At 40.3% G+C, this 19,219-nt stretch overlaps 1 protein-coding gene across 2 annotated transcripts; it reads right to left on the bottom strand.

The window, feature by feature from the left end:
- Positions 1–3,877: 3,877 nt before the first annotated feature.
- LOC109237181 (probable E3 ubiquitin-protein ligase RHC1A) lies at positions 3,878–6,193 on the bottom strand. 2 transcript variants are annotated; one of them, XM_019403451.1, is made up of 2 exons: positions 6,081–6,193; positions 3,878–5,130 (listed from the first exon to the last, which is right to left on the bottom strand). In XM_019403451.1, exon 2 carries the CDS (start codon positions 5,069–5,071, stop codon positions 4,121–4,123), a length of 951 nt encoding a protein of 316 aa, XP_019258996.1. In that variant the 5' UTR covers positions 5,072–5,130; positions 6,081–6,193; the 3' UTR covers positions 3,878–4,120. The 2 variants fall into 2 exon arrangements, with proteins under 2 accessions (XP_019258996.1, XP_019258995.1); XM_019403450.1 differs by having other exon boundaries at positions 3,878–5,088; positions 6,081–6,192.
- Positions 6,194–19,219: the final 13,026 nt, after the last annotated feature.

The following is a 19,219-nucleotide window of genomic DNA, read 5'->3' as shown; positions in this document are numbered from 1 at the left end:
AAACTAGACCAGACGTTGGGCCCAATTATTTAATAAGCAGTCCAAGTTTGGACCAGTGCATCTGCGGATTGGGCCTGGGTAGCCTGGGCTCAGATTCTGATTTCCATTTCCTCACGATTGGGCCCCAAACATGAAACTAAGTGCTAGAAGCCTTGATCAAATTGATAGTTCTAAAACAAAAACAAAACAATTTTGAGCCTTCCAAATTAGGTAGCGAATTTAAATTAAGAGGTTTCCCTTTTGTTTAAGTTCGGACTTGAATTTGAGGCCCAAGTTGTGTAACGTTAATTAATTAAGGCCCTTTTAGAGACAATACTTAATAGAAAACCATAGTTCCTTTAGGTTGGCCTTAAAATAAAATGAGGTGCGCCGCGCCAAATAAAATTCATAAACTGCGTGGTCTTCTTTAAATTACTTTATTAAAAATATTTTAGAACTCGGGACGTGCCATTTAGCGAATTTTCATGGCCCCCCGCAAAGTTAATAATACGTTAGTCACTTTAGGCGCACTCTAATAATTTTACCTTCCTAAACTCGGGTGTGCATTTCATGTGACCCAAATCCAAATCCCAAAACGTTGAATAAAATGTGTCGAGGATCCGGGTGCATTTCATGTGACGTGATCCGAAAACATGTTTTAAACGACGTTCAAGTTCTTAAAAATTAATTAAAAGCGGTAAATAATTTTAAAATTGCATTATAGGATGACATGTATAAAAAATTAGATTTTTAGCCAATTATAATAGTTTAAGCGACCGTGCTAAAACCACGGGATCCGGAGGTGCCTAACTCCTTCCCTCGGGTCAACAGAATTTCTGGTTCGCAGACTCCATTCGGGAAGTCGAAATTTCCTCGATTTGGGATTCAAGATAAACCGGTGACTTGGGACACCAAAAGCCAAACCTATCCCAAGTGGCGACTCTGAATGCATAAATAATCCAATTTCGAATAATGTCACTTTAAATGGAAAAACTCCCTTATACATTTATCCTTCGGGGTAGGTGTGTAAAAAAGGAGGTGTGACACATATCATATAGACGTATGAATAAATAGCATACAAATACTTGAAAATGACGGAGTGATTGCGAAATGTGTTATATATTAAAAGGTTGTGGACACAACTGATGTCAATCATTCCTGTTATTGTTCTAATATATTGTTGCTACGTTAAGTGTAGTCAATAATCTGATATGCAATCGAAAGTCGAGACGTATTAGTCTACAACATAAGAAAGTTTAAATTGGACTTTCATGACAATGAAACGAGTTTTGAAGTATTTGAAGTATACTCCAAATTATGCTTTGCACTACAATAAGTATCTCTCGATAATAGAGTGGTATAGTGATGCAAATTAGATCATCGGTTCAACCGATTCTAAACAGTCGGTGGAGGAGCGATGTCTTGGAAATCGTTCAAACAAATGTACATTGACCGCTCTACATTGGAGGTTGAGTTTATAACATTAGAGAAGGCCGGTGAAGAAGTTGAATGGCTCCGGAATTTCTTGGAAGATATTCCATTTTGGCCCAAACTTTTGGCACCTATATGTATACATTGTGATAGTCAAGCGACTATAGGAAGGGCTGGGTGCGTTATGTATAACGGAAAATTTTTGTCATATATGACGAAGACATAGAACCATTAGGCAACTACTCTCTAGGGGAATTATCATAATTGACTATGTAAAGTCAAGCGATAATGTATCGGATCCACTTATAAAAGGCCTAACTAGAGAGGTAGTTGAAAGATCATCGAGGGGAATGTGACTATGGCCGAGGACAAGTCATTGTGGCGGTAACTCTACCTAGAAGACTGGAGATCCCAAGATCTAGGTTCAAGGAGCTCAAACAAAGTCACTAATGACGGTTCAACATTGTCAAATAAAATTTCTTTTTGGTCCATTCTCGTGATGAGACAATGTTCAGTACCAAGGATAAAGAGTTAAGACTTTTTAATGGTTTCTAAGTTTGATACAGGGTATATCAAATAGTGTATCTACGGGATAACACGTTTAGGAATCACCTATGCAAGTGTGAAGTATAAGCCGCTTCAAGGAGAATTCTGTAAGGCCAGTTCTCTACGCACTTATGAACCAGGTGGTGTTCATGGCTGAAACGAACACAACAATGAGAACCAAAGACGGTTAAGGGTTGATTGTGTGACTTGTGGTTGTCTAGGTATACACCAAAGCTCAACGGTTCAAAGATATCAATTCTACCGATTGACCGAGTATATCCGACATAAGTTCACTACGGAAAGTTCAAAGGGAAACCTACTTATCCAGATGCGATTAATCCTTACTTGCGAATCACACTGTATTTTCGTGTATGTTTTTACACATATGCCCATTCCCCATTCATGTGGGGGATTGTTGCGTTTTTCTTTAAAGGGTATGAATGGGAAATGGAAGAGGCACCTTTTGGATTGCACCTCTTCTTCTCACCCTTCCTTTGTCTATAAATTTAGAGGCTTGGCCTCGTTTTTAAAAAATGAAAAAAACTGAAAATTTCTCCCCTCTTTTCTATTTGCATTATTTTCAAATAAACATAAGTGTCAAGTGTGATTTGCTCCGTCTGTTGAGTTCGCTGAAATTTGTAATTTCGATTGCCAGTATTGCAGAATAGTTATTCCGTTCTATCCTGGGAGGAATTAATCCAAAACATTGGGCAACAGTGAGGGGATTAAATTCCTTAAGGACACACAAGCAACTTATGGGCTCGGAATTATTTTACGACTTATTTATTGAACTAACGTTTGTTTACTTTTCTGATTTTGAACACAGTAATACCAACAGAATCTACTAATTCTTTGACAACAGTTGTCCAAATACATTAATAATAATACAAAGTAGTAGCAATTTCACCTTAAAATTAATAAGTCCAAACATATAGTACCAACAATTCAAATTTAAGTTAACAAGACAACAACTACTCAATCCTTATAGGCTTCACCAAATAAACTGGATGTTATTTGTCAAATGCCTAACATGAAAAAAGAAACCATATAGCAAAACCTTGATCTGTGCACGGGCAATACTAATACAGAAAAAAAAAAAAAAACACCAAGAAGGCAAGAAATGTTGTCATGTTGTCAAAGCTCAGCATACTGTATACCCGAAACTGACGAAGATTGTCGATTGAGAATTGATAAGTGCAAAGAGAAACTGGTAGTAGGTATAGGCTGCACAACGTCAGCTCACAAAATTAAGAAACGAAAATAAAAAATAAAGAATCATTAACAGCCAAAAATACCAATATGAAGATGGATTTTGTTATAGAAATTAAAAGCCTAATGTATAAGACTAAAGACTTACGCTAGGAGTAACTAGTAAGGTCTATGAAAAATGAAGATGAAGCAGCTGAAGAGTTCGGCTGAGAAAGACTAGGAGAGAATGAACTGAAGCCCTAGCATATGTATATAAAGTCATAATTTTATTAATTCTTATTGGGTTATCGGTTAACCCATTAACAAAATTGACAAACCGAGGCCCGAACCGATAACCTAACAATGAAAAAATTCTAAATTGTTACCGAACCATTAACCGAATAACCCGATATCGATAACCCAATAAACAATTAACAGTTCGGGATATCGGTTTTACCCGATATATGCCTAGCCCTATGTCGGATTAAAAGGGCAGTCCGGTGCACTGAGCTCCCGCTATGCACGGAATTCGAAAAAGGGCCAGACCACAAGGATCTACCGTACTCCTCTATGATTCATATATCTTTTTCTCACTTTGTTAACAGTGGAATCACACTGAGTATGTTGTTGTTGTTAATTGTGGATGAGACTGTACTCCATATATAAACGAACAGAAGCAAAAAAAAAAATATATAGTAATAGTGATGTCTGAGCCAGCTTGAGCCATATAGACTATTTCACCAAATACCTGCTAAAAGCAAAATTATTGTCAACAGTAGATGCATCATTGACATTTTGAGAACATCATTTACATAAGTCCCTTAAGCATTTCAAGATGTTTTCCACCTATACACCTTTCAAGAACAGCTTCCATCCCATAGTACAGCAAATTGTAAAAACACTTCCACTCCATCTAAGGATAATTTATAGTTGAAAATAGGCAAAATCCAAAGATGCTGGAAACAAAACTTAGAAACTAAAATCGCCAAGCAGGGTAATTCGCTTCATTGTTCTCCTCGTAGGGAGCTGTCGAGCTGCTTCCTCCTCTCTCAGCATAATTGCCTGTGTTTTGGTTGGACGAGCGAAAAGGCCACAAAAATGAAAAGGGGTTCCTCCTCCCCTGGTTCTGACCGGTATTGTCCCTGCCGCTATTGTTGCTGCCACTGCTAACATTTCCAGTTCTTGAACTCCAATTGGTCGGGGCACTTCCAGAAGGTCGCGAAGGAAGCTCAAGGCGGCAAACAGGGCACGAGTTGTGCCGAACCAACCAAGGTACAATACAATCTGCATGGTAAATATGCTTACATGGCATCTGCCTTGCTTCAGAACCCAATTCAAAGTTATCTTGACAAACTGGGCACTGAGAATCCGTGTTGAGGTGCCTCTGTGTGATCTTGACAGTAGGCAAAGCATCTATTGCCGAACGAGGTGCCGGGGGTGGGCCCTGCCTATCATTCATACTGAGCTGCTCAATCAACTGTTGCAGCCCAGGCCCCATTAAATCATCTAAATTAGGTCGCCGCTGCCCCATTCCCGGACTTCCATTGAAGAAGTACTCAAATGCATCATTTTCCGTCATACTAACAGGAGTTTGGCCGTGAAATATCAACCATGGACCAGAACCGAAACTCCTTCCTTGTCCAGGAACAATGCCAGATCTTGTCCTAATGTCAAAGTTCGGGTTTCTTCCTGCCATTCTCTGCCTCATGAATTGAGCAAGGGCGTCCATTATACCAAATCTTGGGTCCGGGAAAGGATCCATTAATCCAAAATGAGGATCATCCTCAATAGTAGATCTAGCACCTAGCATGTCATCAAGCTCTTCAACGAAACCTCCCCCACAATTTGGGCAAAGACAGCTAGCCCCTCGAGGCCGAATTGGTTGCCTGCATCTGTGGCACCAGTGTGTGTAGCTCCCACTCGACATCTCTTATCAGCAGTTTCCTGAACAAAACTTGAAACTTTTAAACCAAGCTGCAGATCATCCTACATCCACAAACTAACAGTTCAACTACAATAGAGATTATTACCAGTTTCATTACATGAAATAAGACAATCGATTCAGATAAAGAATCAGGTAATGCCCAAAAGTGATCTCATGCGTCAATCACATTCACCAAAAAAGGTCATATTAGACCTTCCAAACCTAAAATTTCCCTCCCCTTATAGCCCTTTTTGAAAAGATCTCTCTTTTTTTCTTTCAGAGCTGGTACATCCAACCCATCCACCCCACACACCTTCCCNTGAGCAATGGATACATCCTCTTTGCATAAATTCAAGGTGAAGGCAACATATTATATGCAGTCCTATGTTGCGCGGACTCTCCAAAATGTTGCCGCACCCGTGTCGGATCCTTAAAAAATGCACTACTTTTGGAGGATCCGACACACACCCGGCAACATTTTTGAGAGTTCGAGCAAAATATATATGCCACCCACTTTCTACCTCCCCCCCCCCCCCCCCCCCAAAAAAAAATACACCGGATAAGCGCCCCCTCCCCCCTGCTAACAAGGGTGGTGTCCGAGCCTGTGCAGTTCGACTATTCCACGAGGTACCTGCTAACTCCCGCGACCACAAGTACCGGGTAACTTTGTGCAGTAAGGCCTTTGCCAAAAGGTTTTGGAAGAATACATATTCTAAGCGGAATTTAAGTTATTAGCAAAATATACAGTAACTGACCAGATATAATCAATCCAAAAACTACCCTCTTATGATCTTCAATCCTCATGATCATCCAAATTACTAACAAAGCTAGCTCCTTTACACTTTAATCAAATCATAACATACATATAACACAAAATCTTGAAGAAAGAAAAAAAACCCATCAAAAACACAGAAACAAAGATATTCAAACAAAAAAAAGTCAACTTGATGACAAATTTGAATTAAAACCCATGAAATATTATGTAAATTAAAATTGAGATTTGGGTTCTTACCAAGAAGATGAGCTGAAGATGAAGGTGGAAACAGTGAGAGAGAGAGAGAGAGAGAAAATGAAATGAACCCTAAAAAGAAGAAAGGGGACAAAAAGGGGATGAGATATGTGCTGTTTTACAGTAGATATGTACTAAAGTGTTTCCTATGTGCATTTTTTATTTATTTTTTATATATATTCTCACCAACTACATGCCAAAATGGTGATGGGAGAGGTTAACAAAGTTAATCATTTTGATTACAAAAAACTACACTTTGGTACCATAAGTTTGTGTTTATTCAAGTTTGAAGTGAAAAGAGTTCAAACTACATGCCAAAATGTCTGGTTATTAACAACTCATTTTTATTAGAAAAAATTACACTTTGGTACCATAAGTTTATGTTTTTTCCACTTTAAGGTGAAAAGAGCAGGGGTGGATATGGGTCTGTTCTATTCGATTGTGAAGGTTATCGGTTTGGCGTATTAGTTATCGATTTATAAATATACTAAACCGATAACCAAACCAATAAGATATCGATTATCGGGTATCAGTTATTGATAGTAATCAGTTCGGTTATTGGTTTACCCAACAAGAATCGAAAATATCAAAAAATCTCATATTTTTGTTATAGATATCGTGATCATACTGTTAAGAGAAACAAACTGAATTTTTGTTCTTAAGATAAGAGGGATTAAATTTCAATTTTAGAAAATAAAATTTTTCTTTGCATGTGAAAATTCCAACGAATAATCTCAGTTCTTAATAAGCTAGTAGGAGTAATTAATAATACATTCAACAAGCTAATCTTACTAACTACGTAAAAATGGTAAAAATCTAATCTTATATGATAAAGAATTAGGGCAACCAAAAAAAAACTAAAAATCTAAAAAATTAATTCTTTAAAAGTTTAAAACTATAAAATATGAATTGAAGAATAAAGATGAGATTCAGAAAGTTTAAAACAATCAAGCCTTAAGGTGGCTTTACATACTTAAGGGTATAATTATACGATAAAGCTTATTGGGTTATCGGTTAAACAATTAATAAAATTGGATAAATCAAGACCTAAACCGATAACTCAATAGTCAAATAATATTAAATCGTTACCAAACCATTAATTCAATAGCATTTTTTGGATTCGGGTTATCAGTTTTACCCAATATATGATCAATAGTGTGATATGTTAAGATGAACACTATACTTAGTTGGGGCATTCTTCTTCTATATGGACAACTCTAACTTGAAAATCAGTTTTTATTGGTTAATTGGAGCTCTTATCATAACTAGTATTAGTACCCGCACAATGTGCGGATAATATTATGATCCTGCTATATTTTATAAATTAAAAAGAATAAATTATATGAATAACTATTGGCATAAGCTTAAATATTATAACCCAATATATAGTCGATGATACAAACAAATAAAAATACAATATGATTCAAAAACATATACTCCTTTCCTTTCAATTTACATAAGGTATTTTTCTTATTAGTCTATTCTAAAGAATGACAGGTTTCTATATTTGGAAATAATTTAACTTTAGATTTTTTATTTTACTCATTTTACCCGTAATGAGAAGCTCTTACACTCGTACAACTATCACGGCCCCATAAAGCTTTTAGGACCATAAGTTTCAAAAGTTTTCTTATTCGTTCTTAAACTTCGTGCCAAGTCATACAACAACAACCCAATGAGATCCCACAAGCGGGGTCTTGGGAGGGTAGTGTGTACGCAGACCTAGAGAGGTTGTTTCCGATAGACACTCGGCACAAGAAGAAGGAAAGAGATAGTATATAAGTAACAACTAAATTCAAACTATCTCATCGAAATTGAAACTGAGTGAAATAATACTATATAAAGTAATAACTAATAAAAATACATTTAGTAATATCTTAATTTAAATTTTAAAAATATAATATTATTATCTCAACATAATAATTCTCACATCACATCAACTTCTGTCAGCCTAAAATTTCACAATGATAAATAATATATACACACATGATGATTTAATGACAAGCAATATATTCTAACTTTTGGGAGTTACCAACATATAAAATAGTTGGATCGTAATTTGCTCAACAATTTTAATGTCACCTCAATTTTAACCACACAATTAAAGTCACTTTGTTTTTAACAATTTAAATGATACTTTTGGAATATAGTTAAGATTAGTATATTATAATTAATAAATATTAAACTACTTTAAATGTACCATGCACATGTACTAAAAGAAGATGAGTTCTTACAGGTAATTCTTAATTAAATGAATTTTACCTTATGCTTTTTATAATTCACTTTATTTTGTGTAAATATTAATCCCAAATAGTGCAATTGTATTCCTGTATATGTCTACCCTATCTAAATCTATTTCATTCTAATTGACCATATATGCCGACTCCATCGGTTGCTCAATCAATTAGCTCATACGTTTTGAGAGAGAACATAAATATCAACAACGGGCTAAAAAATCATAGTCCATACCTGAGCCATTAGAGAAGAAGTCATCCTCCCTTCTTATCTAATTTAGCATGGCAACTGCTAGCACTAATAGAAAAATAAAATATAAAAGGTGTATGTGTTGCTTCCAAACAATTGAGATATAAAATAAATTATAAAATATTGGATAATTAGTTTTACCGTAAGGAAACATAATTGACATTAGTTTAGCCGATGTCTGAGTTGCTTCATAGTTTAAAACATTATCCCCACAAAAATATATGTCATCAGTTCATCTATTCTTGTGTAAAGTTATGATTGATTAACTCCCTTCCAACATTATTGGAGTTGCTTTAAATTGATCGAATCGAACTGCATTTATGTGACAATTCTCTTTTTGAGAGTCATTTTAAAAGTATTCGACTCCAAACTACATACATCACACATCTTGATTCTTAAAACTAAAATGCTAATTGAGCAAGAGATATAGATTTATTTTTAAATGTCACGACCCAAATCCCGAACCCGGTCGTGATGGCGCCTCTCGTGAAGACAAGGCCAGCCAGAACAACGCAAATACCTCTTTTAAAGCAATTAATTAACATTAACAATTCTAACACATGTTTAAGATAACCATAAACGCGGGAACAACGATAATAACAAGGGAAAACCATCCCGACACAGCCCAAACCGGGGTGTCACAAGTCATGAGCTACTACAGAGTTTGCTATAAGTCTACAAAGTATGATATCTGATACAATAGTCTGAAGAGAAATATAAATGATAGAGGATAAGGGAGACAAGGGGCTGCGAACGTCAACAGCTACCTCGTAACTCCAACTCGCTGCCTGGTCTGGAAGGAATCAGTGCTCAGGTGCGGACTCTGCTATGCCTGAATCTGCACACATGGTGCAGGGAGTAATGTGAGTACTCCGACCCAGTGAGTAATAATAATAAATAATAACCGAAGGCATGAAAACACATAAGTGCACAAGGCAATTCTATATCAGGCAGTAAATCACTTAAAGCAGTAAAACAATAAAGAGTCAAATGAAATCTCCCTTTTAAAAAACAGGTAAATCAGGTAAACAACAAGTAAATAGTGAGTAGGAATCTGCCTCTCGGGCCCAGTATCAATCGCTCAGAACAGTGTCAGCCACTCGGGCTCAGTATCAGTCACTCAGCATAGCATCAGCCCCTCGGGCTCACTCTCAGATCATATGGGTACTCGCGCTCACTGTGGGTGTGAAGACTCCGGAGGGACCCCTTACGGTCCAAGCGCTATATCAACATAAGGCCTGAAAGCCTTCTCACATCACTCATAAGGCCTGAAAGCCTCCTCACATCACTCACAAGGCCTGAAAGCCTCCTCACGTCACTCAAGCCACCTCGTGGCATATAAATGTATCTCAGGCCCTCGGCCTCATATCACTCAGCATATCCTCACATATGGCCCTCGGCCTCACTCAGTCCAGAAATCATCACAAGCCTCTCGGCATCAGTAAAACAGTAGTGCTCAACCCAAACAACATAGGAAATATCATTTAAATCTCAAAAATTCAATTAAAAGTGGCTGAGTTTGTAAAACAGTATTAATCAACAGGACTGAGCTCAAGTAATATATCAAAATAGTGAGGAAACGGTGATAAAAGCCCACGAAGGATTCAAGTAGTCGGCATGAAGCCCAAAAATATGGCAATAAGCCCAAATCATGTTGATAACAAACATATCTCTGTTAAGTACGCAGTAAAATATCAATCGGGGTGGACCAATTCACAATCCCCAGTAGTAAAAAACCCCGCGCTCGTTGTTAAGCGCGTGTTTCACCTCAATATAGCACTACGTTGTGCAAATCCGGGGTTTCAAACCCTCAGGATATCATTTACTATCATTACTCACCTCAAGCCGACCAAAATCCTAGCTCGCTATGCCCTTGCCTCTCAAACCGGCCTCCCCGCGCGTCGAATCTGGTCAAAACCACAACGAATACATCACAATAGGCTAAGGGAACATAACCCAATCGAAAAGAATCGAAAAACATCAAAAATCACGAAATTTGAAAAACCCGAGCCCCGGGCCCACTTCTCGAGTTTCAAAAAATTTTACATCAACGGATTCCTTATCTTGCCATGAGTCTATACATACCAAGAACTCCCAAATCCGAGCTCAAATGGCCCATCAAAACCCAATTTGAAATTTCAAAACTCAAGCCCTAGTTCTTCCCCCTTTTTAATAAATTTTCATGAATTTCTAGGTTGATTCTACAATTAAATCATGTTTTTAGTTCATAAAACTCACCTCCAATCAATCCCAGTCGAAATCCCCTTCAATTCCCGTCCAAAAGCTCTCAAGGATGCTCAAAAATGGAGGAAAAATAACCTAGCTCGCGGAACAAAATGACTTAAATCTATTCTGCCCAGGTGACTTTTTACCCTATGCGAACGCGAGGGCCTTCTCGCGTTCGCAATGCACAAAAATCCCATTGGCCCATTTTACCCTTCGCAAACGTGAAGCCTCATCTGCGATCGCAATGCTCTAGCTGATACTACTACGCGAACGCGAGCCTTGTGTCGCGAACGCGGAGAACAAAATATTATGGGACTCTAAATCCTTCTACGCGGACGCGATTATCCTTCCGCGAACGCGATGCACTAGCTCCCAGACCTACGCGATCGCGAACCACTGAGTGCGAACGCGATGAACAAAGTTCCAGCCTCCTAATTTTTCTCTACGCGATCGCGACACCCCCCTCGCGATCGCGATGACCAAATCTCTGCAACACTTCAGCTGGAAAATCTGCAACTTCAAAATGCTAGAATTGGTCCGATTGACCATCCGAAATCACCCCGAGGCCCCGGGACCTCAACCAAAAGTGCCAACCCATCCTAAAACATTATTCAAACTTGCTCCAATCATCAAAACACCTCAAACAACACCAAAACCATCAAATTACATCGGATTCAAGCCTAAGTTCTTCTAAAACTTCCGAAACACACATTCGATCAAAAATCCAACCAAGACACCTCCGAATGACCTGAAATTTTGCACACACATCCCAAATCACCTAATGAAGCTACAGCAACTCTAGGAATTCCATTCCGACCCTCGGATCAAAATCTCACCTATCAACCGGAATTCGCCAAAATACTAACTTCGCCAATTCAAGCCTAATTCTACACCGGACCTCCAAAATCACTTTCGATCACGCTCCTAAGTCACAAATCATCCCCCGAAGCTAACCGGATCATCGAAAATCACATCCGAGCCCTCTAACTCATAAGTCAACATCCGGTTGACTTTTCCAAACCAAACCTTCCTTAAAGAGACTAAGTGTCTCATTTCCTACCAAAACCTCTCCAAACCAGCTCGATCACATAAGATACGGATAATGAAGCATAAAAAAGCTTAATAATGGGGAAAACAAAGCGGTAATTCACGTGACGACGGGTCGGGTCGTCACATTAGATTAATTCAAAATATCAATTTACTCACATTATCTTTATACCCCCCCCCCCCCCCCGTTTCCATATTATTNGGAAGTTTGACATTAAATTTCCATTTAAATTAACTATATAAAATTTAAATTATATTTAAATATTTTTAATTTGTTTCTTGGAATTATGTCAAATGTCTATATTTTTTTAGTTTTATCTATTATAACGGCTTTATATATGTGTATCTCATTTATATTATATGACTCATCTCATTATTATTTTAGAAACATTCTCTTCTCAAAGATCAAATAAATCTTATCATTTTATGTACATCTGCTACTGAGATTATTATTTATTTACAATTTTTTCTTCTTTTTTGATTCCTTGTTCATGTTATTGCATTACCCATAAGTTAGAGTTGTTTGTATCATTGCCCACAGCTCCAATTAGTAGATGAATTCATTTTTCTTTTGCTTGTAATAAAAATTATATTCATTATTTTTTATTTTACTACTCAAATTAATATTTAAATTTATCTATAATATTTTTGAGTATCATTTATTAATTATCTTTAATTTATATTTTAGCTGAATAGAGTAGTGGTACTCGTAGTATATGTTGATAATACCTCCATATTTATCTTTATACTGTCACGACCCGAATTTTCCACCCTCGGGAGTCGTGATGGCGCCTACTATTGGGAGCTAGGCAAGCCAAACATTAATTACTTTATCATTAATAACATAATCCTTTTTAATAATTTATCAGCATTAAAATAAAAGCAACTGATTTAACTAAATAAGTGGAAGTCTTAAATTAACGAAAACTGAATAAAAATGCGGAAGAATTCAACATAAGCCTCGACCCAAGACTGGTGTCACAATACTCACGAACATCTAAGAATGCTAAATACAATGTCTGAAAGAAATATATCTGTTTGTCTCTAATACAATGAGATAACAGTCTAAAGTAAAAGATAGGAGGAGACGCCGGGCTTGCGGACGCCTACAAGGCTACCTCGGTGTCTCGCTGGACTGAAGGCCTGCTCCCACGCTACTGCTGCTGCTATCCAAAACCTGGATCTGTGCAAAATAGCACAGAGTGTAGTATCAGCACAACCGACCCCATGTGCTGGTAAGTGCCTAGCCTAACCTCGGCGAGGTAGTGACGAGGCTAGGACCGGACTACCAATTAAACTTGTGCAGTTATATATTATACAGCGGAAAGTAAAGCAGGAATAAACAGTAAGATGGGAGGGGAAACATGCTGCGGGGGTATACCAGTATTAACAGTAAATCCAGAGTAACAGTCTAAGGGCAGCTTAGAATTTACAGCGAACAAAGAAACTAATATCTAAAATATACACACTTGTATCAATAATTGTTGCGGCGCGCAACCCGTTCCCAATATATAACAACACTGTTGCGGCGTGCAACCCGATCCATATCATTTAGCATTGTTGGGGCGTGCAACCCGATCCACAAATATCATTGTTGCGGAGTGCAACCCAATCCATATCATTTAGCGTTGTTGCGGCGTGCAACCCGATCCACAAATATCATTGTTGCGGCGTGCAACCCGATCCATATCATTTAGCGTTGTTGCGGCGCGCAACCCGATCCACAAATATCATACAATGCACGGTATCACCCTTCGTGCTTTATCACTCTTCCTCACCCAAACAACAATCATAAATAAGGGGCAAGAAAGTAAACAAATAATGATAGAAATCCCGGCAAGGGAATGCAATTAAACAATTAAATCCCCGCAAGTGAACAATATCAATAAATTTCCATGTCCCGGCAAGGGAGAAAATCGACAAAACAACAAAACGTCCCGGCAAGGGAATAAACCAATAACTCTTTCTCTTTCTTTCACTTTCATCTCATAGTTCACATTATTACTTGAGCCAACGCTCCAAGAATTTAAATATCTCATATACCTTCACAATTTGTATTTCAACTCGAGCCAACGCTCCACGAAGTTCAAAGATCACAATTTCCTTTCACATACTCTTTACAACATATAGAAATCATCAATTAAGTATGGAAGCTATAACAAAACCAGGATATTCGCAATATAAGGACTCACGGTCATGCTAGACACCAATGTATATATACTCGTCACCATGCCTATACATCGTACTCGACAATTAGCAAGTAGCAAATAAGACTCAACTCCTATTCCCTCAAGCTAAGGTTAGACCAAACACTTACCTCAACTTCCACGGCCAAATCAATCCACAACAACCGCTTTCCCTCTCGAACTCGGCTCCAACTCAATCAAATCTATACAATAATGACTTCATAGTATCAATATATGCTAAACAAATCAAACCCAATGCCTAATTATAGATTTCCAAGCTTCCTTCCCAAAATCCCAAAAGTCGCCCCCGGGCCCGCTCGGTCAAAATACGAGGTTCAGACCAAATTCATATCCCCCATTCACCCACGAGCTCGAATATATAATTTGTTTTCAAATTCGACCCCAAAACGAGGTCTAAATCAAGAAAAATCAAAAAACCCTAACCCTACCCATTTCTTTAATTTCTACCCTTAATTACATGTTCTAGGCTTAGGAATTCATCAGATGTTGATGAAAAATGAAGGAAACGAGTTAAGATTTACTAACCCAAGAAGTTTTGATGAAGAATTGCTTCAATGGTCGCGGAAGAGCTTGGAGAAGAAAGGTTTTGGTGAAAACTTGGTGAAATCCCGTAATGGTTCTGTTTTGGGGTTTTAAAAATAACTGGGCAAAATTGCCCTTCGCGTTCACGGAAGGAAGGTCGCGTTCGCGAAGGGTAAACTTGGCAGACCACCGCGTTCGCGATGGAAAGAGTGCGAACGCAAAGAGGAAAGGCTGGGGGGGGGGGGGGGGGTCCAGGACTTGGTCTACGCGAACGCGTGTAACTTCACGCGGAAGCGATGAAAGGGATCTGCAAGACTACGCGTTCGCGAGTGGGTGTATGCGAACGCGAAGAGGAAAAAGGAAGCTGAGTCCCCAGGGCCAAATAACTCTACGCGAACGCGTGTCAGGAACGCGAACGCGATGAAGGGAAGACTCAAAGCTTTGCGAACGCGGAGAAGGTGTCGCGAACGCGAAGAACAAAAAGGAACCTGCAACAGCTGAAGCAAAAACCTGCAATTTTCCTAAGTTGAAATCACTCCGGACACCCCCGAAACACTGCCGAGCCCTCGGGGCTCCTAACCAATCACATGCACTAACTCAACAACATCCTACGAACTTAACTGTGCGATCAAATCGCCAAAATAACATCAAAAACAATGAATCAAACCGCAAAATCACTAGTTTTTCTTCAAACTTCATGAACTTTCAAATTTAGAGTTTTAAGTCCGAAACACGTCAAACGACGTCCAATTTCACCCAAACTTCACAGAAATATCTTAAACCACATATAAGACCTGTACCGGGCGCCGGAACCTAAATACGGGCCCGATACCAACATGTTCTAACCAATTTTCATTTCAATTTTCTTCATAAATTTCAGAAAAATAATTTTACTCAAAAACTCATTTCTCGGGCTTGGGACCTCGGAATTCGATTCCGGGCATACGCCCAAGTCCCATATTTTCCTACGGACCCTCCGGGACTGTCAAATCACGGGTCCGGGTCCGTTTACCCAAAAATATTGACCGGGGTCAAATTTACTCATTTTAATATCAAGTTTTAGCATTTTTCACAGAATTTCATATTTAAGTTTTCCGGCTACGCGCCCGGACTGCGCACACAAATCGAGGCAACCACAAATGAGATTTTCAAGGCCTCGGAAGCACGGAATGAGTAAGAAAACAAGTGATGACCCTTTGGGTCGTCACATTCTCCACCTCTAAAACAATCGTTCGTCCTCGAACGGACAAAAGAAAGAAGTACCTGAGTCGGAGAATAGATGGGGATAACGGCTCCGCATATCGGACTCGGACTCCCAGGTCGATGCCTCAGGAGGCTGAACTCTCCACTGAACACGAACAGAAGGGAAACTCTTGGATCTCAACTGACGAACCTGCCGGTCTAGAATAGCTACCGGCTCCTCCTCATAAGACAGATCCTTGTCCAACTGGACAATGTTGAAATCTAACACGTGGGCTGGATCGTCGTGACACCTCCGAAGCATGGACACATGAAACACTGGATGTACGGCTGATAAGCTAGGCGGCAATGCAAGTCTATAAGTCACCTCTCCCACTCGATCAAGAATCTCAAACGGACCAATGAACCTAGGGCTAAGCTTGCCCTTCTTCCCAAATCTCATCACGCCCTTCATAGGCGACACTCGGAGCAATACCCGCTCACCAACCATGAAAGCTACATCTCGAACCTTACAATCTGCATAGCTCTTTTGCTTGGACTGAGCTGTACGAAGCCTATCCTGAATGATCCTGACCTTGTCCAAGGCCTCCTGAACCAAATCCGTACCTAACAACCGAGCCTCTCCCGGCTCAAACCATCCAACCGGAGATCGACACCGCCTACCATATAAAGCCTCATAAGGAGCCATATGGATACTCGACTGATAGTTGTTGTTGTAGGCAAACTCTGCTAATGGCAAGAACTGATCTCATGAACCTCCAAAGTCAATAACACAAGCTCGGAGCATATCCTCCAATATCTGAATAGTCCGCTCGGACTGCCCGTCCGTCTGAGGATGAAATGTTGTGCTCAACTCCACTTGGGTGCCTAACTCTCGCCGAACTGCTCTCCAGAAACGCGAGGTAAACTGCGTGCCCCGGTCCGAAATGATAGATACCGGCACACCATGAAGGCGAACAATCTCCCGAATATAGATCTCAGCTAACCTCTCGGATGAATAGGAGACTGCCACAGGAATGAAATGCGCTGACTTGGTCAGTCTATCAACAATGACCCAAACTGCATCGAACTTCTCCGGGTCAACGAAAGTCCAGTAACGAAGTCCATAGTGATCCTCCCCCACTTCCACTCGGGAAGCTCAATCCTCTGAAATAAACCACCAGGTCTCTGATGCTCATACTTAACCTGCTGACAATTCAAACACCGCGCCACATATGCCATAATATCCTTCTTCATTATACGCCACCAATAATGATGCCGCAAATCCTGATACATCTTCGCGGCGCCCGGATGAATAGAATACCGGGAACTATGGGCCTCCGCTAAGATCAACTCTCGAATCCCATCAGCGTTGGGCACACAAACTCGACCCTGCAATCTCAAAACTCCATCATCATCTAAAGTCGCCTGCTTGGCACCTCCACGCTGCACCGTGTCTCTAAGGACACACAAATGGGGATCATCAAACTGCCGGTCACGGATACGCTCCAATAACGAAGAACGAGCGACCGTGCAAGCTAACACCCGACTAGGCTCAGAAATATCCAACCTCACAAATCGATTGGCCAAAGCCTGAACATCCAAAGCAAGCAGCCTCTGACTGACCGGAATAAAAGCAAGACAGCCCATACTAGCTGACTTCCTACTCAAAGCATCGGCCACCACATTGGCCTTCCCCGAGTGATATAAAATGGTGACATCATAATCTTTCAACAACTCCAACCACCTCCTCTGCCTCAAATTCAACTCCTTTTGCTTGAACAAGTACTGAAGACTCTTGTGATCAGTGTACACCTCACACGCCACGCCGTATAGATAATGCCTCCAAATCTTCAATGCATGAACAATGGCTGCCAACTCTAGATCATGAACCGGATAATTCTTCTCGTGGATCTTCAACTGCCTCGAAGCATAGGCAATGACCTTGCCATCCTGCATCAACACTGCTCCAAGCCCAACACGGGAAGCATCACAATAGACTGTATAAGGCCCAGAACCCGTGGGCAAAACCAACACCGGTGCCATAGTCAGAGCTGTCTTGAGCCTCTGAAAGCTCGCCTCACACTCATCCGACCATCTGAACTGGCACCCTTCTGGGTCAATCTGTTCATCGGGGCTGCAATAGATGAAAACCCCTCCACGAACCGTCGATAGTAGCCTGTCAACCCCAAGAAACTCCGAATCTCTGTAGCTGATGCTGGTCTAGGCCAGTTCTTGACTGCCTCTATCTTCTTTGGGTCCACCTAAATACCCTCTGCTGATATAACATGACCCAGAAATGCAACTGAACTCAGCCAGAACTCACACTTGGAGAACTTGGCATATAACTGACTATCCCTCAGAGTCTGAAGAACCACTCTAAGGTGTTGCTCGTGCTCCTCCTGGCTGCGGGAATATATCAATATATCATCAATGAGAACTATCACGAACGAGTCCAAATAAGGCCTGAACACTCGGTTCATCAAGTCCATCAAAGCTGCTGGGGCATTTGTCAACCCGAATGACATAACCAAGAACTCATAGTGCCCGTACTGAGTGCGGAAAGCTGTCTTAGGGACATCGAATGCCCTAATCCTCAACTGATGGTAGCCAGATCGCAAGTTACTCTTGGAAGATACCCTGGCACCCTGAAGCTGGTCGAACAAATCATCAATCCTCGGCAGTGGATACTTATTCTTAATCATTACCTTGTTCAATTGCCGGTAATCAATACACATTCTCATTGACCCATCCTTCTTCTTGACAAATAACACCGGCGCACCCCAAGGCGAAACGCTGGGTCTAATGAAACCCTTCTCAAGCAAATCCTGCAACTGCTCCTTCAACTCTTTCAACTCTGGCGGGGCCATGCGATACGGCAGGATAGAAATGGGCTGGGTGCCCGGAGCCAGATCAATGCAGAAATCAATGTCCTTGTCGGGTGGCATACCCGGCAGGTCAAAAGGAAAGACCTCAGGAAACTCACGAACCACGGGTACCGAATCAATAGAGGGAACCTCAACACTGGAATCGCGCACACAAGCCAAATAAGCCAAACACCCCTTCTCGACCATACGCCGAGCCTTCACGTACGAAATAACACTGCGGGTAGAGTGACCTGGGGTCCCTCTCCACTCTAAACGGGGCAAATCTGGTAAAGCTAAGGTCACGGTCTTGGCATGGCAGTCCAAGATAGCATGATACAGGGATAACCAGTCCATCCCCAATATAACATCGAAGTCGACCATATCTAAAAGCAATAAGTCAACACGGGTCTCAAGACCCCCAATCACCACAACACAAGAATGATGAACTCGATCGACCACAATAGAATCACCCATCGGTGTAGATACATAAATAGGAATACTCAGTGGATCACTAGGCATGACCAGGTACAGTGCAAAATAAGAGGACACATACGAATACGTAGACCCTGGATCAAATAGCACTGAAGCATCTCTATCACAAACCAGAATA

The sequence above is a fragment of the Nicotiana attenuata genome, unplaced genomic scaffold (assembly GCF_001879085.1).
Source record: "Nicotiana attenuata strain UT unplaced genomic scaffold, NIATTr2, whole genome shotgun sequence".
Classification (NCBI taxonomy): Eukaryota; Viridiplantae; Streptophyta; class Magnoliopsida; order Solanales; family Solanaceae; genus Nicotiana; species Nicotiana attenuata.
The sequence above is the reverse complement of the archived record's forward strand: the minus strand, read 5'-3'. Positions and strand labels throughout refer to the sequence as shown.